Here is a 23339-nt window from a genome sequence, read left to right as displayed (position 1 = left end):
AAGTTCAATTTTGGTTTCATCTGACAAGAGCACCTTCTTCCACGTTTGGTGTCTCCCCCAGGTGGCTTGTGGCAAACTTTAACCGACACTTTGTATGGATATCTTTAAGAAATGGCTTTCTTCTTGCCACTCTTCCATAAAGGCCAGATTTGTGCAATATACGACTGACTGTTGTCCTATGGACAGAGTCTCCCACCTCAGCTGTAGATCTCTGCAGTTCATCCAGAGTGATCATGGGCCTCTTGGCTGCATCTCTGATCAGTCTTCTCCTTGTATGAGCTGAAAGTTTAGAGGGACGGCCAGGTCTTGTTAGATTTGCAGTGGTCTGATACTCCTTCCATTTCAATATTATCGCTTGCACAGTGCTCCTTGGGATGTTTAAAGCTTGGGAAATATTTTTGTATCCAAATCCGGCTTTAAACTTCTTCACAACAGTATCTCGGACCTGCCTGGTGTGTTCCTTGTTCTTCATGATGCTCTCTGCGCTTTTAACGGACCTCTGAGACTATCACAGTGCAGGTGCATTTATACGGAGACTTGATTACACACAGGTGGATTGTATTTATCATCATTAGTCATTTAGGTCAACATTGGATCATTCAGAGATCCTCACTGATCTTCTGGAGAGAGTTTGCTGCACTGAAAGTAAAGGGGCTGAATAATTTTGCACGCCCAATTTTTCAGTTTTTGATTTGTTAATTTTTTTTGAAATATCCAATAAATGTCGTTCCACTTCATGATTGTGTCCCACTTGTTGTTGATTCTTCACAAAAAAATACAGTTTTATATCTTTATGTTTGAAGCCTGAAATGTGGCAAAAGGTCGCAAAGTTCAAGGGGGCCGAATACTTTCGCAAGGCACTGTATTTTATTTCACCTTTATTTAACCAGGTATGCCAGTTGAGAACAAGTTCTCATTTACAACTGCGACCTGGCCAAGATAAAGCAAAGCAGTGCAACAAAAACAACAACACAGAGTTACACATGGAATAAACAAACATACAGACAATAACACAATAGAAACATCTGTATACAGTGTGTGCAAATGAAGTAAGGAGGTAAGACAATACATAGGCCAATAGTGGCGAAGTAATTACAATTTAGCAATTTACACTGGAGTGATATATGTGCAGACAAGGATGTGCAAGTAGAAATACTGGTGTGCAAAAGAGCAGGAAAACAAAAACAAATATTGGGATGAGGAAGGTAGTTGGTTGGATGGGCTATTTACAGATGTCCTGTGTACAGCAGCAGCAATCGGTAAACTGCTCTGACAGCTGACGCTTAAAGTTAGTGAGGGAGATATAAGTCACGAACTTCAGTGATTTTTGCCATTGGCAGCAGAGAACTGGAAGGAAAGGCGGCCAAAGGAGTTGTTGGCTTTGAGGATGACCAGGGAAATATACCTGCTGGAGCGCGTGCTACCGGTGGGTGTTGCTATGGAGACCCGTGAGCTGAGATAAGGTGGATCTTTACCTAGAAAAGACTTATAGATGACCTGGAGCCAGTGGGTTTGGCGACGAATTTATAGCGAGGACCAGCCAACGAGAGCATACAGGTCACAGTGGTGGGTAGTATATGGGGCTTTGGTGACAAAACAAATAGCACTGTGATAGACTGCATCCAATTTGCTGAGTAGAGTGTTGGAGGCTATTTTGTAAATGACATCGCCGAAGTCAAGGATCGGTAGGATAGTCCGTTTTACGAGGGTGTTTGGCAGCATGAATGAAGGAGGCTTTATTGCGAAATAGGACGCCGATTCTAGATTTAACTTTGGATTGGAGATGCTTAATGTGAGTCTGGAAGGAGAGTTTACAGTCTAGCCAAACACCTAGGTATTTATAGTTGTCCACATATTCTAAGTAAGAACCATCCAGAGTAGTGATGCTAGTGGGGCAGGCGGGTGCGGGCACCGATCGGTTGAAGAGCATGCATTTCGTTTTACTAGCATTTAAGAACAGTTGGAAGCCACGGAAGGAGAGTTGTATGGCATTGAAGCTCGTTTGGAGGTTTGTTAACACAGTGTCCAAAGAAGGGCCAGATGTATACAGAATGTTGTTGTCTGCATAGAGGTGGATCAAAGAATCTCCGGCAGCAAGAGCGACATCATTGATATATACGGAGAAAAGAGTGGGCCTGAGAATTGAACCCTGTGGACCCCCATAGAGTGTGAGGGTAGGTAGCAACACATCTGCCACGCTGATCCTCAACACCGGAGCTCCCCAGGGTGCATGCTCAGTCCCCTCCTGTACTCCCTGTTCACCCACGACTGCATGGCCAGGCACGACTCCAACACCATCATTAAGTTTTTAGACAGCACAACAGTGGTAGGCCTGATCACCGACAATGACAAGACAGACTATAGGGAGGAGGTCAGAGACGTGGCCGGGTGGTGCCAGAATAACAACCTATCCCTCAACGTAACCAAGACTAAGGAGATGATTGTGAACTACAGGAAAAGCAGCACCGAGCACGTCCCCATTCTCATCGACGGGGCTGTAGTGGAGCAGGTTGAGAGCTTCAAATTCCTTGGTGTTCACATCAACAACAAACTAGATTGGTCCAAACACACCAAGAGGCTCTACAGCTGCAACATCGAGAGCATCCTGACCGGTTGCATCACTGCCTGGGTCGGCAATTGCTCGGCCTCTGACTGCAAGGAACTTCAGAGGGTAGTGCGTACGGCCCAGTACATCACTGGGGCAAAGCTGCCTTCCATCCAGGACCTCTACACCAGGCGGTGTCAGAGGAAGGCCCTAAAAATTGTCAAAGACCCCAGCCACCCCAGTCATAGACTGTTCTCTCTGCTATTGCATGGAGGCTTATTGAGGTAGTATGTACATGTAGGTGTGGTTAAAGTGACTATGCATATATGATGAACAGAGAGTAGCAGTAGCGTAAAAGAGGGGTTGGTGGGTGGGACACAATGCAGATAGCCCGGTTAGTCAATGTGCGGGAGCACTAGTTGGTCGGGCCAATTGAGGTAGGATGTACATGAATGTATAGTTAAAGTGACTATGCATATATGATAAACAGAGAGTAGCAGCAGCGTAAAAGAGGGGATGGGGGGGTGCACATAATGCAATAACCATTTGATTACCTGTTCAGGAGTCTTATGGCTTGGGGGTAAAAACTGTTGAGAATACTTTTTGTCCTAGACTTGGCACTCTGGTACCGCTTGCTAACCGGTTTTCTGTATATATGTAGCCTTGCTACTGTTATTTTCAAATGTATTTTTACTGTTGTTTTATTTCTTTACTTAACCCCCCCCCCCCCCCCAAGGAGTGTATCAACATTGGATTTGTTTTTGAGTTCTTTGTGGATCTGTGTAATCTGAGGGAAATATGTGTCTCTAATATGGTCCTACATTTGGCAGGAGGTTAGGAAGTGCAGCTCAGTTTCCACCTCATTTTGTGGGCAGTGTGCACATAGCCTGTCTTCTCTTCAGAGCCAGATCTGCGTACGTCAGCCTTTCTCAAAAGCAAGGCAATGCTCACTGATTCTGTACATAGTCAAAGATTTCCTTAAATTCGGGTCAGTCACGTTGGTCAGGTATTCTGCCACTGTGTACTGTCTGTTTAGGGCAAAATAGCATTCTAGTTGCTCAGTGTTTTTGTAAATTATTTTCAATGTGTCAAGTAATTAATTATCTTTTTGTTTTCTCATGATTTGGTTGGGTTTATTGTGTTGCTGTCCTGGTGCTCTGTGGGGTCTGTTTGTGTTTGTGAACAGAACCCCAGGACCAGTTTGTTTAGGGGACTCTTCTCCTGGTTAATTTCACTGTAGGTGATGGCTTTGTTGTGGAAAATTAGGGCTCTTTTCTGGACACTTACTCACTCACACCTTACGTTACAGATACAATGCAAATCAATAGACACCGAAAACACACTTATACAGGTACAGCACACACATTCATAGATACAGTTACTATAATCTGGCCTGTATACAGGTACTGTAATCTGGCCTACATACAGGTAGAGAGAGGCACTGTAAACTGGTTTACATAGAGGTAGTGTAATCTGGCCTACATAGAGGTAGTGTAATCTGGCCTACATAGAGGTAGTGTAATCTGGCCTACATAGAGGTGGTGTAATCTGGCCTACATACAGGTACTGTAATCTGGCCTACATACAGGTACTGTAATCTGGCCTACATACAGTTTCAATAGATGCATTACAATGTACACCAGCTACAGTAAATCCACTGAGCTATTAAGGAGAAATACGTTTTTGTTGTCTGGTGTGTGCTGCAGCCGGTGAAGAGGCAGGGGTTCCTGCACAGTGTGAGCATGCCCTGTGAGATCACACAATCAGGCATCGCAACCTTTGACCCCAGCAATTATCCCCGACCCCCTCTGCAGCGCCAGCCCTCCATCACAGAGACCATCAAGAGGTGAGACCACACACACACATGCTTGCTTCACACACCACACCATCCACTATCCTTGCTTAACTACTCACTACTATGATTTCTGCATGCCCTGAATATCTTTTCTAAACCCTAACTTTTACTGACTGACTCTTCTTCCGGCTGATCTGAACTTTATACTATTTTTATTGATATTTTTCCTCTCTTTACTTCCCACTCTCTCTCCTTTCTCTGTATGTTTTCCTTCTCTCTCCTTCTCTGCCTACCTACCTCCCCGTCTTCCCCCTGTCTGGTGTGTGTAGTGGGAAGAGGGTGCATTTCAAGCGGGTCAACACGGTCCCTCATAAGGGCCAGAAGGGCCCCCGACTGGTGTCTGTACGCCGCAGGAGCTCCTGTGTCCCCAAACTGGTCACCCAGCGCCGCTCGTCCATCCCCAAACAAATCATCAAGTAAGAGAGAGAGAGAGAGAGAGACAGAGGAGGGAGTGGGAGGAAGAGAGAAACACAGAGGGAGTTGGAGAAAGAGAGTAGGATGAAGGAAAGAAAGGTTAAGATCATGTGTTAATACAACCGTTTTAGAATCCCCTGAAGGAGTCACATGACCTGTGACTGAGAAGTCCCTTGAAGGAGTCACATGACCTGTGACTGAGGTAATGAATCCCCTGAAGGTGTCACATGACCTGTGACTGAAGATGAATCCCCTGAAGGTGTCACATGACCTGTGACTGAGGATGAATCCCCTGAAGGTGTCACATGACCTGTGACTGAGGATGAATCCCCTGAATGTGTCACATGACCTGTGACTGAGAAATCCCCTGAAGGTGCCACTTGACATGTGACTGAGGATGAATACCCTGAAGGTGTCACATGACCTGTGACTGAGGATGAATCCCCTGAATCAAATCAAATCAAATGTATTTATATAGCCCTTCGTACATCAGCTGATATCTCAAAGTGCTGTACAGAAACCCAGCTTAAAACCCCAAACAGCAAGCAATGCAGGTGTAGAAGCACGGTGGCTAGGAAAAACTCCCTAGAAAGGCCAAAACCTAGGAAGAAACCTAGAGAGGAACCAGGCTATGTGGGGTGGCCAGTCCTCTTCTGGCTGTGCCGGGTGGAGATTATAACAGAACATGGCCAAGATGTTCAAATGTTCATACCAGCATGGTCCAATAATAATAAGGCAGAACAGTTGAAACTGGAGCAGCAGCACGACCAGGTGGACTGGGGACAGCAAGGAGTCATCATGTCAGGTAGTCCTGAGGCATGGTCCTAGGGCTCAGGTCCTCCGAGAGAGAGAACGAAAGAGAGAATTAGAGAGAGCACACTTAAATTCACACAAGACACCGAATAGGACAGGAGAAGTACTCCAGATATAACAAACTGACCCTAGCCCCCCGACACATAAACTACTGCAGCATAAATACTGGAGGCTGAGACAGGAGGGGTCAGGAGACACTGTGGCCCCATCCGAGGACACCCCCGGACAGGGCCAAACAGGAAGGATATAACCCCACCCACTTTGCCAAAGCACAGCCCCCACACCACTAGAGGGATATCTTCAACCACCAACTTACCATCCTGAGACAAGGCTGAGTATAGCCCACAAAGATTTCCGCCACGGCACAACCCAAGGGGGGGGCGCCAACCCAGACAAGACGATCACATCAGTGACTCAACCCACTCAGGTGACGCACCCCTCCCAGGGACAGTATGAGAGAGCCCCAGTAAGCCAGTGACTCAGCCCCTGTAATAGGGTTAGAGGCAGAGAATCCCAGTGGAAAGAGGGGAACCGGCCAGGCAGAAACAGCAAGGGCGGTTCGTTGCTCCAGAGCCTTTACGTTCACCTTCCCACTCCTGGGCCAGACTACACTCAATCATATGACCCACTGAAGAGATGAGTCTTCAGTAAAGACTTAAAGGTTGAGATCGAGTTTGCGTCTCTGACATGGGTAGGCAGACCGTTCCATAAAAATGGAGCTCTATAGGAGAAAGCCCTGCCTCCAGCTGTTTGTTTAGAAATTCTAGGGACAATTAGGAGGCCTGCGTCTTGTGACCGTAGCGTACGTGTAGGTATGTACGGCAGGACCAAATCAGAGAGATAGGTAGGAGCAAGCCCATGTAATGCTTTGTAGGTTAGCAGTAAAACCTTGAAATCAGCCCTTGCTTTGACAGGAAGTCAGTGTAGGGAGGCTAGCACTGGAGTAATATGATCAAATGTTTTGGTTCTAGTCAGGATTCTAGCAGCCGTATTTAGCACTAACTGAAGTTTATTTAGTGTTTTATCCGGGTAGCCGGAAAGTAGAGCATTGCAGTAGTCTAACCTAGAAGTGACAAAAGCATGGATGAATTTTTCTGCATCATTTTTGGACAGAAAGTTTCAGATTTTTGCAATGTTACGTAGATGGAAAAAAGCTGTCCTTGAAATGGTCTTGATATGTTCTTCAAAAGAGAGATCAGGGTCCAGAGTAATGCCGAGGTCCTTCACAGTTTTATTTGAGACGACTGTACAACCATTAAGATTAATTGTCAGATTCAACAGAAGATCTCTTTGTTTCTTGGGACCTAGAACAAGCATCTCTGTTTTGTCCGAGTTTAAAAGTAGAACGTTTGCAGCCATCCACTTCCTTATGTCTGAAACACATGCTTCTAGCGAGGGCAATTTTGGGGCTTCACCATGTTTCATTGAAATGTACAGCTGTGTGTCATCCGCATAGCAGTGAAAGTTAACATTATGTTTTCGAATGACATCCCCAAGAGGTAAAATATATAGTGAAAACAATAGTGGTCCTAAAACGGAACCTTGAGGAACACCGAAATTTACAGTTGATTTGTCAGAGGACAAACCATTCACAGAGACAAACTGATATCTTTCCGACAGATAAGATCTAAACCAGGCCAGAACTTGTCCGTGTAGACCAATTTGGGTTTCCAATCTCTCCAAAAGAATGTGGTGATCGATGGTATCAAAAGCAGCACTAAGGTCTAGGAGCACGAGGACAGATGCAGAGCCTCGGTCTGATGCCATTAAAAGGTAATTTACCACCTTCACAAGTGCAGTCTCAGTGCTATGATGGGGTCTAAAACCAGACTGAAGCATTTCGTATACATTGTTTGTCTTCAGGAAGGCAGTGAGTTGCTGCGCAACAGCCTTTTCTAAAATTGTTGAGAGGAATGGAAGATTCGATATAGGCCGATAGTTGTTTATATTTTCTGGGTCAAGGTTTGGCTTTTTCAAGAGAGGCTTTATTACTGCCACTTTTAGTGAGTTTGGTACACATCTGGTGGATAGAGAGCCGTTTATTATGTTCAACATAGGAGGGCCAAGCACAGGAAGCAGCTCTTTCAGTAGTTTAGTTGGAATAGGGTCCAGTATGCAGCTTGAAGGTTTAGAGGCCATGATTTTCATCATTGTGTCAAGAGATATAGTACTAAAACACTTGAGCGTCTCTCTTGATCCTAGGTCCTGGCAGAGTTGTGCAGACTCAGGACAACTGAGCTTTGAAGGAATACGTAGATTTAAAGAGGAGTCCGTAATTTTCTTTCTAATAATCATGATCTTTTCCTCAAAGAAGTTCATGAATTTATCACTGCTAAAGTGAAAGCCATCCTCTCTTGGGGATGCTGCTTTTTAGTTAGCTTTGCGACAGTATCAAAAAGGAATTTCGGATTGTTCTTATTTTCCTCAATTAAGTTAGAAAAATAGGATGATCGAGCAGCAGTAAGGGCTCTTCGGTACTGCACGGTAATGTCTTTCCAAGCTAGTCGGAAGACTTCCAGTTTGGTGTGGCGCCATTTCCGTTCCAATTTTCTGGAAACTTGCTTCAGAGCTCGAGTATTTTCTGTATACCAGGGAGCTAGTTTCTTATGAGAAATGTTTTTCGTTTTTAGGGGTGCAACTGCATCTAGTGTATTGCGCAAGGTTAAATTGAGTTCCTCAGTTAGGTGGTTAACTGATTTTTGTCCTCTGGCATCCTTGGGTAGACAGAGGGAATCTGGAAGGACATCAAGGAATCTTTGTGTTGTCTGTGAATTTATAGCACAACTTTTGATGTTCCTTTGTTGGGGTCTGAGCAGATTATTTGTTGCAATTGCAAACGTAATAAAATGGTGGTCTGATAGTCCAGGATTATGAGGAAAAACATTAAGATCCACAACATTTATTCCATGGGACAAAACTAGGTCCAGAGTATGACTGTGACAGTGAGTGGGTCCAGAGACATGTTGGACAAAACCCACTGAGTCGATGATGGCTCCGAAAGCCTTTTGCAGTGGGTCTGTGGACTTTTCCATGTGAATATTAAAGTCACCAAAGATTAGAATATTATCTGCTATGACTACAAGGTCCGATAGGAATTCAGGGAACTCAGTGAGGAACGCTGTATATGGCCCAGGAGGCCTGTAAACAGTAGCTATAAAAAGTGATTGAGTAGGCTGCATAGATTTCATGACTAGAAGCTCAAAAGACGAAAACTTCATTTTTTTTTTTTTTGTAAATTGAAATTTGCTATCGTAAATGTTAGCAACACCTCCGCCTTTGCGGGATGCACGGGGGATATGGTCACTAGTGTAGCCAGGAGGTGAGGCCTCATTTAACACAGTAAATTCATCAGGCTTGAGCCATGTTTCAGTCAGGCCAATCACATCAAGATTATGATCAGTGATTAGTTCATTGACTATAATTGCCTTTGAAGTAAGGGATCTAAGATTAAGTAGCCCTATTTTGAGATGTGAGGTATCATGCATGATCTCTTTCAATAATGACAGGAATGGAGGAGGTCTTTATCCTAGTGAGATTGCTAAGGCGAACACCGCCATGTTTAGTTTTGCCCAACCTAGGTCGAGGCACAGACACGGTCTCAATGGTGATAACTGAGCTGACTACACTGACTGTGCTAGTGGCAGACTCCACTATGCTGGCAGGCTGGCTAACAGCCTGCTGCCTGGCCTGCACCCTATTTCATTGTGGAGCTAGAGGAGTTAGAGCCCTGTCTATGTTGGTAGATAAGATGAGAGCACCCCTCCAGCTAGGTTGGAGTCTGTCACTCCTCAGCAGGTCAGCTTTTCAGGCACAATGTTCAGGACTTTGCTACCTTTTGTGCGTTCGCTTTCTCTCAATTCAATTCAATTTCAATTTAAGGGCTTTATTGGCATGGGGAACATATGTTTACATATGTCTACTAGCTAGATTTGTCCTGTTTGTTGTGGCTCCCTCCTCTGCCTGACATGTACAACCTCCCTCGTTTCTTTATGTCCTTCTAATCTCTCTTCCTGAGAAGTGCTGGTATGTTAGTGGGAGTATTGGCCTGTTTACATTTACACACACTCCCCAAACAGAGGGAGAGAGGGAGAGAGGGGGAGGGAGGAGGAGGGAGAGAGAGGGAGAGAAATACATGACATTACTTTATAAGGACTGAATGCTAAATTAAGGCTTCCAAGCTTGATACAACAATTAGCACTGACATGTCAAGTGAGAGGTGTCAAAGCCCTATGTGAAGAATGATAAGACACAAAAACAGCACAAAATGAAGCTCCTTACGGAAAATCAAGAGACACTTCTTGCTGACTATTATAAGATTTGGGAACATCAGCAACCTCACCTTCCACACAAACCATCCCCTGGCATGGCACAGTGCTATATTAGCACACTAACCCTGTGTTTAGTCAGTTAATATAAATCTCTAGAAGTCTGGAACACTATTGGTACAGGGCAACCCCAAGCAGTTTCCGCAGGACTTTCACCTAATCAAATAATTAGCTGAGCAGGAGAAGCTTTCCCTTGAGAAAGATATCCCCACTCCGAGCGGGTCAGACCAGACGTTATATAACCCCACAGACGAGCAACCCCAAGCGGAAAGTCAACCTGCCAACACAGAGTACTACTCCCTCATTGAAAAGAAGGATACATTTACCCAGCTGGAGGTAAGGCAGGTGGAGCTGGAACAGCAGGTGATTACACTCCAGTCAGCACAGACCCAGACAACAGTCCAGCACAACAACACCCCCTTAACCAGACCCAGAGAGCTGGAGGTGGAGAGAGACATATCTGCACTCTGGACTGTGGTAAGACAACTTCAACAGGATAAAAATCAGGAGCAGGAGAATAACAGAGCACTAGAGGAGAGGATCAGACTGCTGAAGGAGAGGGTGAGGGGGTTGGCGTGTGACAGAGAACAACCCACTAGAGAGGTGGCTACCCTCACAGAGAAGCCAGCAGATCAGCCCACCTCAGCACCCGACAAAAGTCTCGACACCACAGCAGAACAGTCCACACCAGACCCTGACCATAGCGTCGACATCACAGCAGAACAGACAAATGAAGAACCCCAAGCCCAGCGCCTCTCACCCCCTCTGAGCACCCTGATAGCCCTCCTGATAACCCCCCCACACCCACTGAGGACATACACAAGAGACAGATTGTTCTCCTTATGGACTCCAATGGGAAATATATACAAGAAAAAAATAAACTTTTTCCCAAACAGAGTGTGTCTAAACTCTGGTGTCCAAACACCCTAGTCCTTCTGTCTGAGGACCAACTAGGTTCACCTAGCCACATAATAATACACAAATGACCTGAGAGCACAGCAAGAAAGGGTGGCCACAGCACTCAAGGGAGTGATTGAAAAAGCTTCTTCTACTTTCCCCAATGCACAACTGGTTATCTCCACCCTGCTACCATACAGCGGGTAAACGCAAGTATTTCCTGTGACTGTGCCTCAAAACCCAATTTTTTCCTGGCCCACCAGTCCACCCTGGACTTGAACAGCCTTTATGACCAGGTCCACCTATACAAGGCAGCAGTGCTCACCTTTGCCCAGATTCTAAAGGACATCGCTCTCAAACGCAGCCCCAACACTTTACACAGGAGCAACAGATCAATAGACCCCCCCCCCCCCCACAAGACCTACACAGAGGACCGACACCGAGAAGACCTACATCCAGACCACTACACCACCAGCCACATCCCCACCCCCCAAGTCAACTATGCCCGCATCCCATTTAGGCCCAGTAAGATCAGACCTACTGTATTCCCCTCCTGCACACCCCATGCACGCCACCCCCGCAAAGAGGGCCTCAACATGGAAGTCACACATACACCCAGTCCGTGAGCAGGCAAACAGGCCCAAGCCCCACTCTTACACTACCCCAAGCCAATGGCATGTACCAAATGCTCAGCAGGCTCTGCTCACACTTACTGGTCTGAGGCCAGACCACACAACCAACAATATTGGACACTTTATGGAACACAAAGCCTTCACTATATCATCCTGGAATATCCCAGGCCTGAGGTCATCTGCCTTTGGCCTAAAGAGCGGAAACCAGGACTTCATCAAAGAAATCGGAAATACAGACATTGTCATCCTACAAGAAACATAGTATAGAGGAGACGGACCCACTGGTTGCCCTCTAGGTTACAGAGAGCTGGTAGTCCCATCCACCAAACTACCAGGTGTGAAACGGGAAGGGACTCAGGAGGTATTCTAATTTGTTATAGAGCAGACCAAACTCACTCCATTAAATTAATCAAAACAGGAACATTTTACATTTGGCAAGAAATTCAAAAGGAAATTATCTTAACAGAGAAAAATGTCCTCCTGTGTGCTACTTATATCCCCCCACTAGAATCCCCATACTTTAATGAAGACAGCTTCTCCATCCTGGAGGGGGAAATCAATCAACCAGGGACATGTACTAGTCTGTAACGACCTAAATGCCAGAACCGGACAAGAACCTGACACCCTCAGCACACAGGTGGACAAACACCTGCCTGCAGGTGACAGCATTCCTTCCCCCATATGCCCCCCTAGGCACAACTATGACAACATAACCAACAAAAGCAGGTCACAACTCCTGCAGCTCTGTCGCAGCTCTGTATGTACATAGTCAATGGTAAGCTTCGAGGGGACTCCTATGGTAGGTATACCTATAGCTCATCTCTTAGCAGTAGTACTGTAGACTACTTTATCACTGACCTCAACCCAGAGTCTCTCACAGCGTTCACAGTCAGCCCACTGACACTCCTATCAGACCACAGCAAAATCACAGTCTACTTCACCTGAGCAATCCTCAATCATGAGGCATCAAAGCTAAAGGAACTGAGTAATATCAAGAAATGCTATAGATGGAAGGAATATAGTGTGGAGACCTACCAAAAAAAATTAGGTAACAACATATTCAATCCCTTCTAGACAACCAACTTCCTGGACAAAACGTTCCACTGTAATAGTGAAGGTGTAAATTTGGCAGTAGAAAATGTTAACAGTATATTTGACCTCTCAGCTTCCCTATTTAATCTAAAAATTTCAAACAGAAAACTGAAGAAAATGAACAACAATGAAAAATGGTTTGATGAAGAATGCAAAAACCTAAGAATGAAATTGAGAAACCTGTCCAACCAAAACATAGAGACCCCGAAAACCTGAGTCTACGGCTTCACGCTGGTGAATCACTAAAACAATACAGAAATACACTTCGGAAATCGAAGGAGCAGCACGTCAGAAATCAGCTCAATGTAATTGAAGAATCCATAGACTAACCACTTCTGGGAAAATTGGAAAACACTGAACAAACAACACAAATAATTATCTATCCAAAATGGAGATGTATGGGTAAATCACTTCTCCAATCTTTTTGGCTCTATAACAAAGAACAAACAGAAAAAACATATACATGATCAAAGTAAACTATTAAAGACTACCAAAACCCACTGGATTCTCCAATTACATTGAATGAACTACAGGACAGAATAAAAACACTCCAACCTAAAAAGGCCTGTGGTGTTGATGGTATCCTCAATGAAATGATAACATATACAGACAACAAATGCCAATTGGCTATAATAAAACACTTTAACATCATCCTTAGCTCTGGCATCTTCCCCAATATCTGGAACCAAGAACTGATCACCTCAATCCACAAAAGTAGAGACAAATTTGACCCCAATAACTACCGTGGGATATGTGTCAACAGCAACCTTGGGAAAATCCTCTGCATTATCATTAACAGCAAATTCCATCTAGACACCATTGCCCTAGAGCACACAAAAAACAATACACGCCTTGGCCTAAGCATCAGCGCCACAGGTAACTTCCACAAAGATGTGAACAATCTGAGAGACAAGGCAAGAAGGGCATTCTATACCATCAAAAGGAAAATAAAATATGACATACCAATTAGGATCTGGCAAAAAAAAATTGAATCAGTCGTAGAGCCCATTGCCCTTTATGGTTGTGAGGTCTGGGATCTGCTCACCAACCAAGAATTCACCAAATGGGACAAACTTTGCATGCAGAATTCTGCAAAAATGTCCTCTGTGTACAACGTAAAACACCAAATAATGCATACAGAGTAGAATTAGGCTGAAAACCGCAATTGATCAAAATCCAGAAAAGAGGCGTTCAATTCTACAACCTAAAAGGAAGCGATTCCCAAACCTTCCATAACAAAGCCATCACCTACAGAGAGATGAACCTGGAGAAGAGTCCCCTCAGACAGCTGGTACTGGGGCTCTGTTCACAAACACAAACAGACCCCACAGAGCCCCAGGACAGCAACACAATTAGAGCCAAACAAATCATGAGAAAACAACAAATAATTACTTGACACATTGGAAAGAATTAACAAAAAACTAGAAAAGGAAAAACTAGAATGCTATTTGGCCCTAAACAGAGAGTACACAGTGGCAGAATACCTGACCACTGTGACTGCCCCAAACTTAAGGGAAGCTTTGACTATGTACAGACTCAGTGAGCATAGCCTTGTTATTGAGAGAAGCCGCTGTAGGCAGACATGGCTCTCAAGAGAAGACAGGCTATGTGCACACTGCCCACAAAATGATGTGGAAACTGAGCTACACTTCCTAACCTCCTGACAAATGTATGACCATATTAGAGACACATATTTCCCTCAGATTACACAGATCCACATAGAATCCAAAAACAAACCTGATTTTGATAAACTCCCATATCTACTGGGTGAAATACCACAGTTTGCCATCACAGCAGCAAGATTTGTGACCTGTTGACACAAGAAAAAGGCGACCAGTGAAGAACAAACACCATTGTAAATTATTTATTTCCCCTTTTGTACTAACCATTTGCAGATTGTTACAACACTGCATATACATACGTATACATAATATAACATTTGTGATGTCTTTATTCTTTTGGAACTTCTGTGAGTGTAATGTTTACTGCTCATTTTTATTGTTTATTTCACTTTTGTATATTATCTACTTCACTTGCTTTTGCAATGTTATGTTTCCCATGCCAATAAAGCCCCTTGAACTGAATTGAATTGAGAGAGAGAGAGAGGTCAAGGAAGGAAAAGAGGGAGAGATTGAGAAAGAGGGAGAGGCTTGTAAAAGTATTTTAGGGAGGTGGGAACAGAGATTCATAGACAGTAGATCTGGTGATCTGTTCCCACTGAGGATCAGATAGCTGGAGAGAGAAAATCCAGGTGGGAAGATGGAGATACAGGTGGGAAGATGGAGATACAGGTGGGAAGATGGAGATACAGGTGGGAAGATGGAGATACAGGTGGGAAGATGGAGATACAGGTGGGAAGATGGAGATACAGGTGGGAAGATGGAGATACAGGTGGGAAGATGGAGATACAGGTGGGAAGATGGAGATACAGGTGGGAAGATTGAGATACAGGTGGGAAGATGGAGATACAGGTGGGGGTACTTTAGTCTGTTGGAATGGAATGGGGGAGGGTGCTGGACAGGTAAGAAAGTGTGGAACTGGTTAGAGGAATAGGGGGGAAACAGAAGAGATGGAAGGAGTCGGGAAGGGGAAAGAAGTGAGAGAGAGGGAGGGTGGGTGGGAGAGAGGTTGAGGGTAAGGAGATTAGAGGAGAGAGATCACTGAAAGTATTTTACAAAGGAGCCATTTATCTTTTTATTTGTCATAGCTAAGGGATGCTTGTTTTTATGATGTAAAGTGACCAACATGGGAAATAGCACTGATAGCGCTGATCAGTGTGATGTAAATAAGGACGTTAAACCATCACTAAATGTCTCTGCCAAAGCTACTCATTTGCCTCTGGTAGTGGAATAATAGCAGTAGTTTCTGTCTCTACTGGCTATAGCTGTTGATTTGGATGGTCTCTACTGGCTATATCTGTTGATTTGGATGGTCTCTACTGGCTATAGCTGTTGATTTGGATGGTCTCTACTGGCTATATCTGTTGATTTGGATGGTCTCTACTGGCTATGTTGATTTGGATGGTCTCTACTGGCTATAGCTGTTGATTTGGATGGTCTCTACTTCTGTTGATTTGGATGGTCTCTACTGGCTATAGCTGTTGATGTGGATGGTCTCTACTGGCTATATCTGTTGATTTGGATGGTCTCTACTGGCTATATCTGTTGATTTGGATGGTCTCTACTGGCTATATCTGTTGATTTGGATGGTCTCTACTGGCTATATCTGTTGATTTGATTTGGATGGTCTCTACTGGCTATATCTGTTGATTTGGATGGTCTCTACTGGCTATAGCTGTTGATTTGGATGGTCTCTACTGGATATAGCTGTTGATTTGGATGGTCTCTACTGGCTATAGCTGTTGATTTTGATGGTCTCTACTGGCTATACCTGTTGATTTGGATGGTCTCTACTGGCTATAGCTGTTGATGTGGATGGTCTCTACTGAATACTGACTTGTACCACTGGTGAGCTAGCTGCTCAAACACACACAGGCAAACGTGAAGACACACACACACACACACACTAGGTTTGTAGCCTAATGAGTCAAGGTGTTTATTTTCCTGGAAACAACCTTCTACAGAGGGTATGAGTCTTCCCAGAACCTTATCTCACACAGTCTGTTTCAGTAAAGATGGATGTGTCACTCTGTTTTCTTCTTCTGTGGTGTTTATAATAATCCTGCTACCCTGAGAGCCTCTCTTTGTGAATCACCAACACTCAATCTACCCCCCCAACCCTCCTAAACCCTCCCAACCCAAACTTGTGACCCCTCTTAAAACATTCCTGCCTCCCGGGAGGACAAGAATCAGTGTGGCACTTCCCTCCCTCTCTCCCCTGGCGGTGCGCAGCCTTAAAAGGCTTCCCCAGCTGGCTGGTTTCTCTCTAATGATGGAGACTGTTTTATTACTGAGTGTCTGCTACTCCCCAACCCACATCCTGCTTCTTCACAGAACACTTTCCCCATCCACTCTGGGACGCTCCTACAAACCCAGAGGTCCACCAGGGGGCTGGCTGTCTGCCCAGGACTAACAGAGAACATCAGCTCATTCACTATGCACTAAAAGAAGAATGAGGGCTTGCACTGTTTGTCACTGGGTTTTATGAGTGTGTGAACGTGTGAACGTGTGAACGTGTGAACGTGCTCGTGTGTATCCATTAGGGTTTTAATGTGTGAGTCTGAGCATGGTTTTGTGTGAGTGGCATGTCGAGGCACATATTTGTCAACTGCAGTTGACTTCCTGTCTGTGTGAGTAGAACTGATGTAATCCTGCTGTACTCTTGTCATTGTTTGACTGAGTGGTGATGCACAACACTAATGCTCTGGCCCGGTCAGTCCCTCCAAATGTCTCCGGCTTTACACTGGGTTAGGGTTTGAAACTGTGGGGCTGGGGAGTGGGGGAACACACACTCACATGGTAATCCAAATGGCCTCGTTCCGTACACAAATAAACCCACTGCCGTGCCTGGGTTGCTATTGTAATCTGTTTCTGCCTTTTCTGTACACTCTCTGCAAAGACGAGCCCACACTCAACCCAAATACTGTCTCTTTTAACTCAATTTAAACTGTTACAACCAACTATCACTAACCAAGAACATCCCTGAACGGAGATTCACCTTGCTCTAACCTCTGTCTCTGTCCCCTCAGGGGTACGGCAGCCTGGTTCGGGGTCAGTAAGGAAAACGACAGCACCCAGCGATGGAGGAGGAAGAGCCTGCAGCACTGCAACCTGCGCTACGGCCGTCTCAAGGCCCAGGTGATGAGGGAGATGGAGCTGTCCAGCCAGGACAACCTGTCTCTGACCAGCACTGAGACCCCACCACCCCTCTACCTCCCCCCACACCACCACCCCTATGGCATGCAGAGGGTAGGGCAGCGCCACCCACAGACAGACTGGCTTTCTTCCTCTATCTCTTACTGTTTAGGATGTTAGGAGCTTGCCATACATCTCTGCATGTGTAATGTGTCGTGTTGTGATGTGTAGTGTTTCTTTACCAATATCAATCCTATCCCTCCCTTTGAAATAATGACACTATTCAATACAATTCAATAGAGATATCAGAATGTATATTTTGCTTATTTCGGGTAATATTTTTCCTTTGTGATGCGTATTAATACATGGAGTAATGCAACTATTATAGGTCCATCACTATGGTAACCTGCGTATTGATATGACTGTGAACTTGACCTGTCATGTAGCCACTTAGCATGTGAGTTCACCACTAAATAACATCAAATAATATACTTGCCTCCGTGCTGTTTACTACAGTATCGGACATTACAGTGTCTGCCTCTATCTTTGTGTGTGTGTGTGTGTGTGTGTGTGTGTGTGTGTGTGTGTGTGTGTGTGTGTGTGTGTGTGTGTGTGTGTAGATTGTGGACCCCCTGGCGCGTGGCCGTGCATTTCGCCTGGTGGAGGAGGTAGATGGTTACAGCGTACCGCAGACTCCCTTCACCCCTGGTGCCACCTCTCTCTGCTCCTTCTCCAGCTCGCGCTCCGCACTCAACAGGTTACCACGGAGACGCAAACGAGAGTCTGTCGCTGTCATGAGCTTCAAGGCCACCGCCGCGCTGGTCAAGGTGTGTGTTGCACAGACAGTATGTCAGAGGCAAGAATCAGAGTGTGTGTGTGTGTGTGTGTGTTCAGGGAACAGATGCGTTCATGTGTTCCCTGCATGATTCTTACTATTGGTGAATCATCCCTGATACTCCAGCAGATACAGTATAAGACTTCCAGACACTGCTTTGATCTAACTAAATCACCACTGGGAAATGTCTGTCAGATATGACCCTGGTCACTGAACACTGCTTTAACACCACTGGGTGATGCTGTCTGTCAGATATGACCCTGGTCACTGAACACTGCTTTAACACCACTGGGTGATGCTGTCTGTCAGATATGACCCTGGTCACTGAATGCTGCTTTAACACCACTGGGTGATGCTGTCTGTCAGAGATGACCCTGGTCACTGAATGCTGCTTTAACACCACTGGGTGAAGCTGTTTGTCAGATATGACCCTGGTCACTGAACGCTGCTTTAACATCACTGGGTGATGCTGTCTGTCAGAGATGACCCTGGTCACTGAACACTGCTTTAACACCACTGGGTGATGCTGTCTGTCAGATATGACCCTGGTCACTGAACACTGTTTAACACCACTGGGTGATGCTGTCTGTCAGATATGACCCTGGTCACTGAACACTGCTTTAACACCACTGGGTGATGCTGTCTGTCAGAGATGACCCTGGTCACTGAACACTGCTTTAACACCACTGGGTGATGCTGTCTGTCAGATATGACCCTGGTCACTGAACACTGCTTTAACACCACTGGGTGATGCTGTCTGTCAGATATGACCCTGGTCACTGAACACTGCTTTAACACCACTGGGTGATGCTGTCTGTCAGAGATGACCCTGGTCACTGAACACTGCTTTAACACCACTGGGTGATGCTGTCTGTCAGAGATGACCCTGGTCACTGAACACTGCTTTAACACCACTGGGTGATGCTGTCTGTCAGATATGACCCTGGTCACTGAACACTGCTTTAACACCACTGGGTGATGCTGTCTGTCAGATATGACCCTGGTCACTGAACACTGCTTTAACACCACTGGGTGATGCTGTCTGTCAGATATGACCCTGGTCACTGAACACTGCTTTAACTCCACTGGCAGGGTGATGGGGGGCAGTAGGATAACACTGCTGACTGGAGGACAGGACTGCTGTCAGTCCTGTCCTCTAGTCAGAAGGCTCAGCTGTGTGTCTGGTGTGTTATCCAGTAGAGTGTTGTGTGTTCTGGAACTGGAACATTGAATGATACAGGGCTAATCCCGCCTCCTGAGGTCAAAGCATCATAATCATCATGGCCACTGTTCACAGCTGGTTGTCAGAAGCCAGAGAGGACAATCATTTGTGTCGTTTTGTCTGGGGACACTGTCTACCCTTTGTTTACTTGGTATGTTCTTGATTTCGGGTTGGGGTCAATTCCATTTCTATTTTAAATGTAATTTACTTCCTACTGACGGAATTTAAATGGAATTGACCCGTCATGGTCTTCCTGTCACACACAACAGTAATGTATTATCATGCAATAGATGTATAACAGAGGGTATAACATTGACGGTGATGATGACAACGATGGTGATGATGGTGTGTGTCAGGGCCGTACGGTTTGGGAGAGGGACCAGCGCTGTCGCAGGCGGAGCTTCATGCCAGTGAGTTTCCTGGAGGACGACACAGTGGACTTCCCTGATGAGCTGGACACCTCCTTCTTTGCTAGGGTGAATAACATACACACACCTGTCCCATCACACATTCATGTACAAATACCACATACACCTTTTCACATCTTTTCCTCCTCCTCCTTCTCCTTCTTCTCCGCTCCCCTCGTTTCCTTCTCCTTCTCCTCTCCTCTCATTTCCTCCTCCTCCTCCTCCTTCTTCTCCGCTCCACTCGTTTCCTTCTCCTCCTCCTCCTTCTTCTCCGCTCCACTCGTTTCCTTCTCCTTCTCCTCTCCTCTCGTTTCCTCCTCCTCCTCCTCCTTCTTCTCCTCTCCTCTCGTTTCCTCCTCCTCCTCCTTCTTCTCCTCTCCTCTCGTTTCCTCCTCCTCCTCCTCCTCCTTCTTCTCCTCTCCTCTCGTTTCCTCCTCCTCCTCCTCCTTCTTCTCCGCTCCTCTCGTTTCCTTCTCCTCCTTCTCCTTCTTCTCCGCTCCACTCGTTTCCTTCTCCTCCTCCTCCTTCTTCTCCGCTCCACTCGTTTCCTTCTCCTTCTCTCCTCTCGTTTCCTCCTCCTCCTCCTTCTTCTCCTCTCCTCTCATTTCCTCCTCCTCCTCCTCTCGTTTCCTCCTCCTCCTTCTTCTCCTCTCCTCTTATTTCCTCCTCCTCCTCCTCTCGTTTCCTCCTCCTCCTCCTCCTTCTTCTCCTCTCCTCTCATTTCCTCCTCATCATCCTCATCCTCCTCCTCCTTCTTCTCCTCTCCTCTCGTTTCCTCCTCCTCCTCCTCCTCTCCTCTCATTTCCTCCTCCTCCTTCTCCTCCTCCTCCTCCTTCTTCTCCTCTCCTCTCGTTTCCTCCTCCTCCTCCTCTCCTCCATGCAGGATGGTTTGAGGAGAGGAGATGAGGAGCTGTTTACCTATGCAGACGATGTGTTTGAATCCCCGTCTGAGGCCGCCATTAAAGAGGAGGAGTCTAACACAGCTGCAGGTGAGAGTGACCTCACAGGTGGCACCCTGGACAAGAACGAACTGGAGAGAAGTCACCTAATGATGTGAGTTTAACACACACACACACAGACAGACATACACACAGCCACACAGACAGACACACACACAGACACACACAGAGACACACAGACAGACACAAACAAGTTGTTGCTGCTACTGTAGCCTGTTTTCACCTAACACACACCCTCTTCTGACCCTTTCTCTCTCCTTCACTACCATATCTTTCTCATTCTCTCTCTCTCTGTCTGTCTGTCTCTCTATTTCTATTTATTTCTCTCTCTCTCCCTCTCTCCTCCTCCTCCTCCCTCCACCTCTCAATTGATCAACAGACCCCTAGAAAGAGGCTGGCGTAAGGGTAAAGAACCTGGGCCGTCTCTGGTCCATCCCAAGGTGCGCCTGCAGCAGGAGGTGGTGAGTGTGAGTGGGCAGCGACGGGGCCAGCGGATCACAGTGCCTGTCAAGAAGCTCTTCGCCAGGGAGAAGAGGCCCTACGGCCTAGGCATGGTGGGACGGCTCACCAACAGAACCTACCGCAAACGCATCGACAGCTTCGTCCAGCAGCAGATAGAGGACATGGACGACCACAGGTACACTTTATCGTCTTAGAGGATTTTCAGATTCTTGAATTTATATTTCTAATTCAAAATTTGCTACATGGCTGTGCAATTGACTTCAACTCTGGCATGGTCACATAGTTGCACTTTAACATGGTCACATGTCTAACATGTTACGATACTACAGGAGAAGAGCCCAGTCACAGCCGAAGCAGAGGTAGCAGCTGTGTCTGAGTTGGCCCCAGATAATATCACAGGATAGTGTAGACCAGTGGTTCCCAAACGTTACTGTACTATGACTCACATGAAAGCACCTTTTCTTCTGGCTGACCTGGCCTCTAGATACAGCAGGACTGTGTGACTCACTCCCGAGTCCCCGGCACTCCATGTGGGGAAAAATGGTGTACGCAGGTTTACACTACAAACTGTTCTCCCAGTTGCTGCAGCTGTTTTCAGTGGGAAGACCACACTGACATAGTGAGGTACTGTTTCTAACAGAGCTGGTATACTGTCTGGGATACCTTATTCATATTCTGTGTCTCTGCAGGCCTTTCTTCACCTACTGGATCATGTTTGTCCACCTGTTGATCACCATGTTGACTGTGTGTCTGTACGGCATTGCTCCTGTTGGCTTCTCCCAGCACGAGACTGTCGACTCGGTCAGTACACCGATTGTTTCATACTGTAGTTTGGGTTCTACAAGTTACAGTGGCGGGTGTATCGTCATTGCTATGAAGCTTGTGCCTTGTGTGATGAGCGATCCTTTGAATCCGTGTGGTATGTCTGTGTATTTGACTTTGTAAACCCTTTGGTATTTTCCCTCTCTCTCTGTTTAGGTATTGAGAAATAAAGGTGTTCATGAAAATGTCAAGTTTGTGCAACAAGAAAACTTTTGGGTGGGACCAAATTCGGTAAGTGTAGCTTTTTTTAGGCGAAAGGACTTTGTTTGATAATTTAAACTTCAATGTCAGCGACATTATGAGACCTTGTCTGTGTTCTGACTGCACATCCTCCCCCTGGCCTGCAGGAGGCGCTGATCCACCTGGGGGCTAAGTTCTCCCCCTGCATGCGTCAGGACCAGCAAGTCCATGACCTGATCCAGGAGAAGAGAGGAAGAGAGAGGGACTCAGCCTGCTGTGTGAGGAACGACCGCTCCGGCTGTCTCCAGACTTCACAGGAGGAGTGCTCTGTGAGTCACCCTGGTATTAGACTAATGTTAGACTAATGTTAGACTAATGTTAGAGTCTTGTACTGGTTAATGTCCTACGAGATCTGATATCTCTCTCTCTCTCTCTCTCTCTCTCTCTCTCTCTCTCTCTCTCTCTCTCTCTCTCTCTGTTCTCTCTTTCTCTGTCTGTCTCTCTCTCTCTCTTGTTCTTTCATTCTCTCTCTCTCTCTCTCTCTCTCTCTCTCTCTCTCTCTCTCTGTTGTTTCTTTCTTTCTCTGTCTGTCTGTCTCTCTCTCTCTTGTTCTTTCATTCTCTCTCGCTTTCTCTTTCTTTCTATCTCTATCCATCTCTCTCTCTGTCTCTCTATCTCTCTCTTTCTCTCTCCCCTGTTCTCTCTCTCCAGTCTACTCTAGCAGTGTGGGTGAAGTGGCCTCATCACCCCAGTGCTCCTCTCCTGAAGGGGAAGGTCCGTCAGCACGGCTCAGTCTGCCACCAGGACCCCAGGTAATAGACTGCTTCTTTCTGTCCCTCTCTTCTTCTATATCTCCTCTTCCCTCTATTCCTCTAACATTCTTTCCTCTGTTCCTCTCCTTCCAGGATCTGCCTGGAGCCAGCCTCTGTATCGCCTCACGAGTGGCCTGATGACATCACCAAGTGGCCAGTGTGTACCAGGTACCCAGGCAACCACACTAACCTCCCCCACGTAGACTGTGCCATCGCAGGACGGCCCTGCTGCATCGGGACCAAAGGGAGGTAAGGACACTCTGTTTGTTCTGTCTCTGCAGCTATTGTCGCTGCGATGATGTTGTGATGTAAT

At 46.0% G+C, this 23339-nt stretch overlaps 1 protein-coding gene across 1 annotated transcript in view; it reads left to right on the top strand.

The window, feature by feature from the left end:
* LOC139381388 (inactive rhomboid protein 1-like) overlaps nucleotides 1–23339 on the top strand; it is a 101134-nt gene that overhangs the window by 75224 nt on the left and 2571 nt on the right. Inside the window, exons 3-13 of the mRNA XM_071124875.1 lie at nucleotides 4252–4391; nucleotides 17222–17441; nucleotides 17948–18154; nucleotides 19741–19860; nucleotides 20675–20844; nucleotides 21130–21387; nucleotides 21902–22013; nucleotides 22191–22265; nucleotides 22382–22543; nucleotides 22926–23026; nucleotides 23120–23275. Coding sequence (XP_070980976.1) covers nucleotides 4252–4391; nucleotides 17222–17441; nucleotides 17948–18154; nucleotides 19741–19860; nucleotides 20675–20844; nucleotides 21130–21387; nucleotides 21902–22013; nucleotides 22191–22265; nucleotides 22382–22543; nucleotides 22926–23026; nucleotides 23120–23275 — 1721 coding nt within the window. The remainder of the gene's footprint in view (nucleotides 1–4251; nucleotides 4392–17221; nucleotides 17442–17947; nucleotides 18155–19740; nucleotides 19861–20674; nucleotides 20845–21129; nucleotides 21388–21901; nucleotides 22014–22190; nucleotides 22266–22381; nucleotides 22544–22925; nucleotides 23027–23119; nucleotides 23276–23339) is intronic.

The sequence above is a fragment of the Oncorhynchus clarkii genome, chromosome 23, assembly GCF_045791955.1.
Source record: "Oncorhynchus clarkii lewisi isolate Uvic-CL-2024 chromosome 23, UVic_Ocla_1.0, whole genome shotgun sequence".
Taxonomy (NCBI): domain Eukaryota; kingdom Metazoa; phylum Chordata; class Actinopteri; order Salmoniformes; family Salmonidae; genus Oncorhynchus; species Oncorhynchus clarkii.
This window is presented reverse-complemented; position numbering and strand designations above follow the sequence as displayed.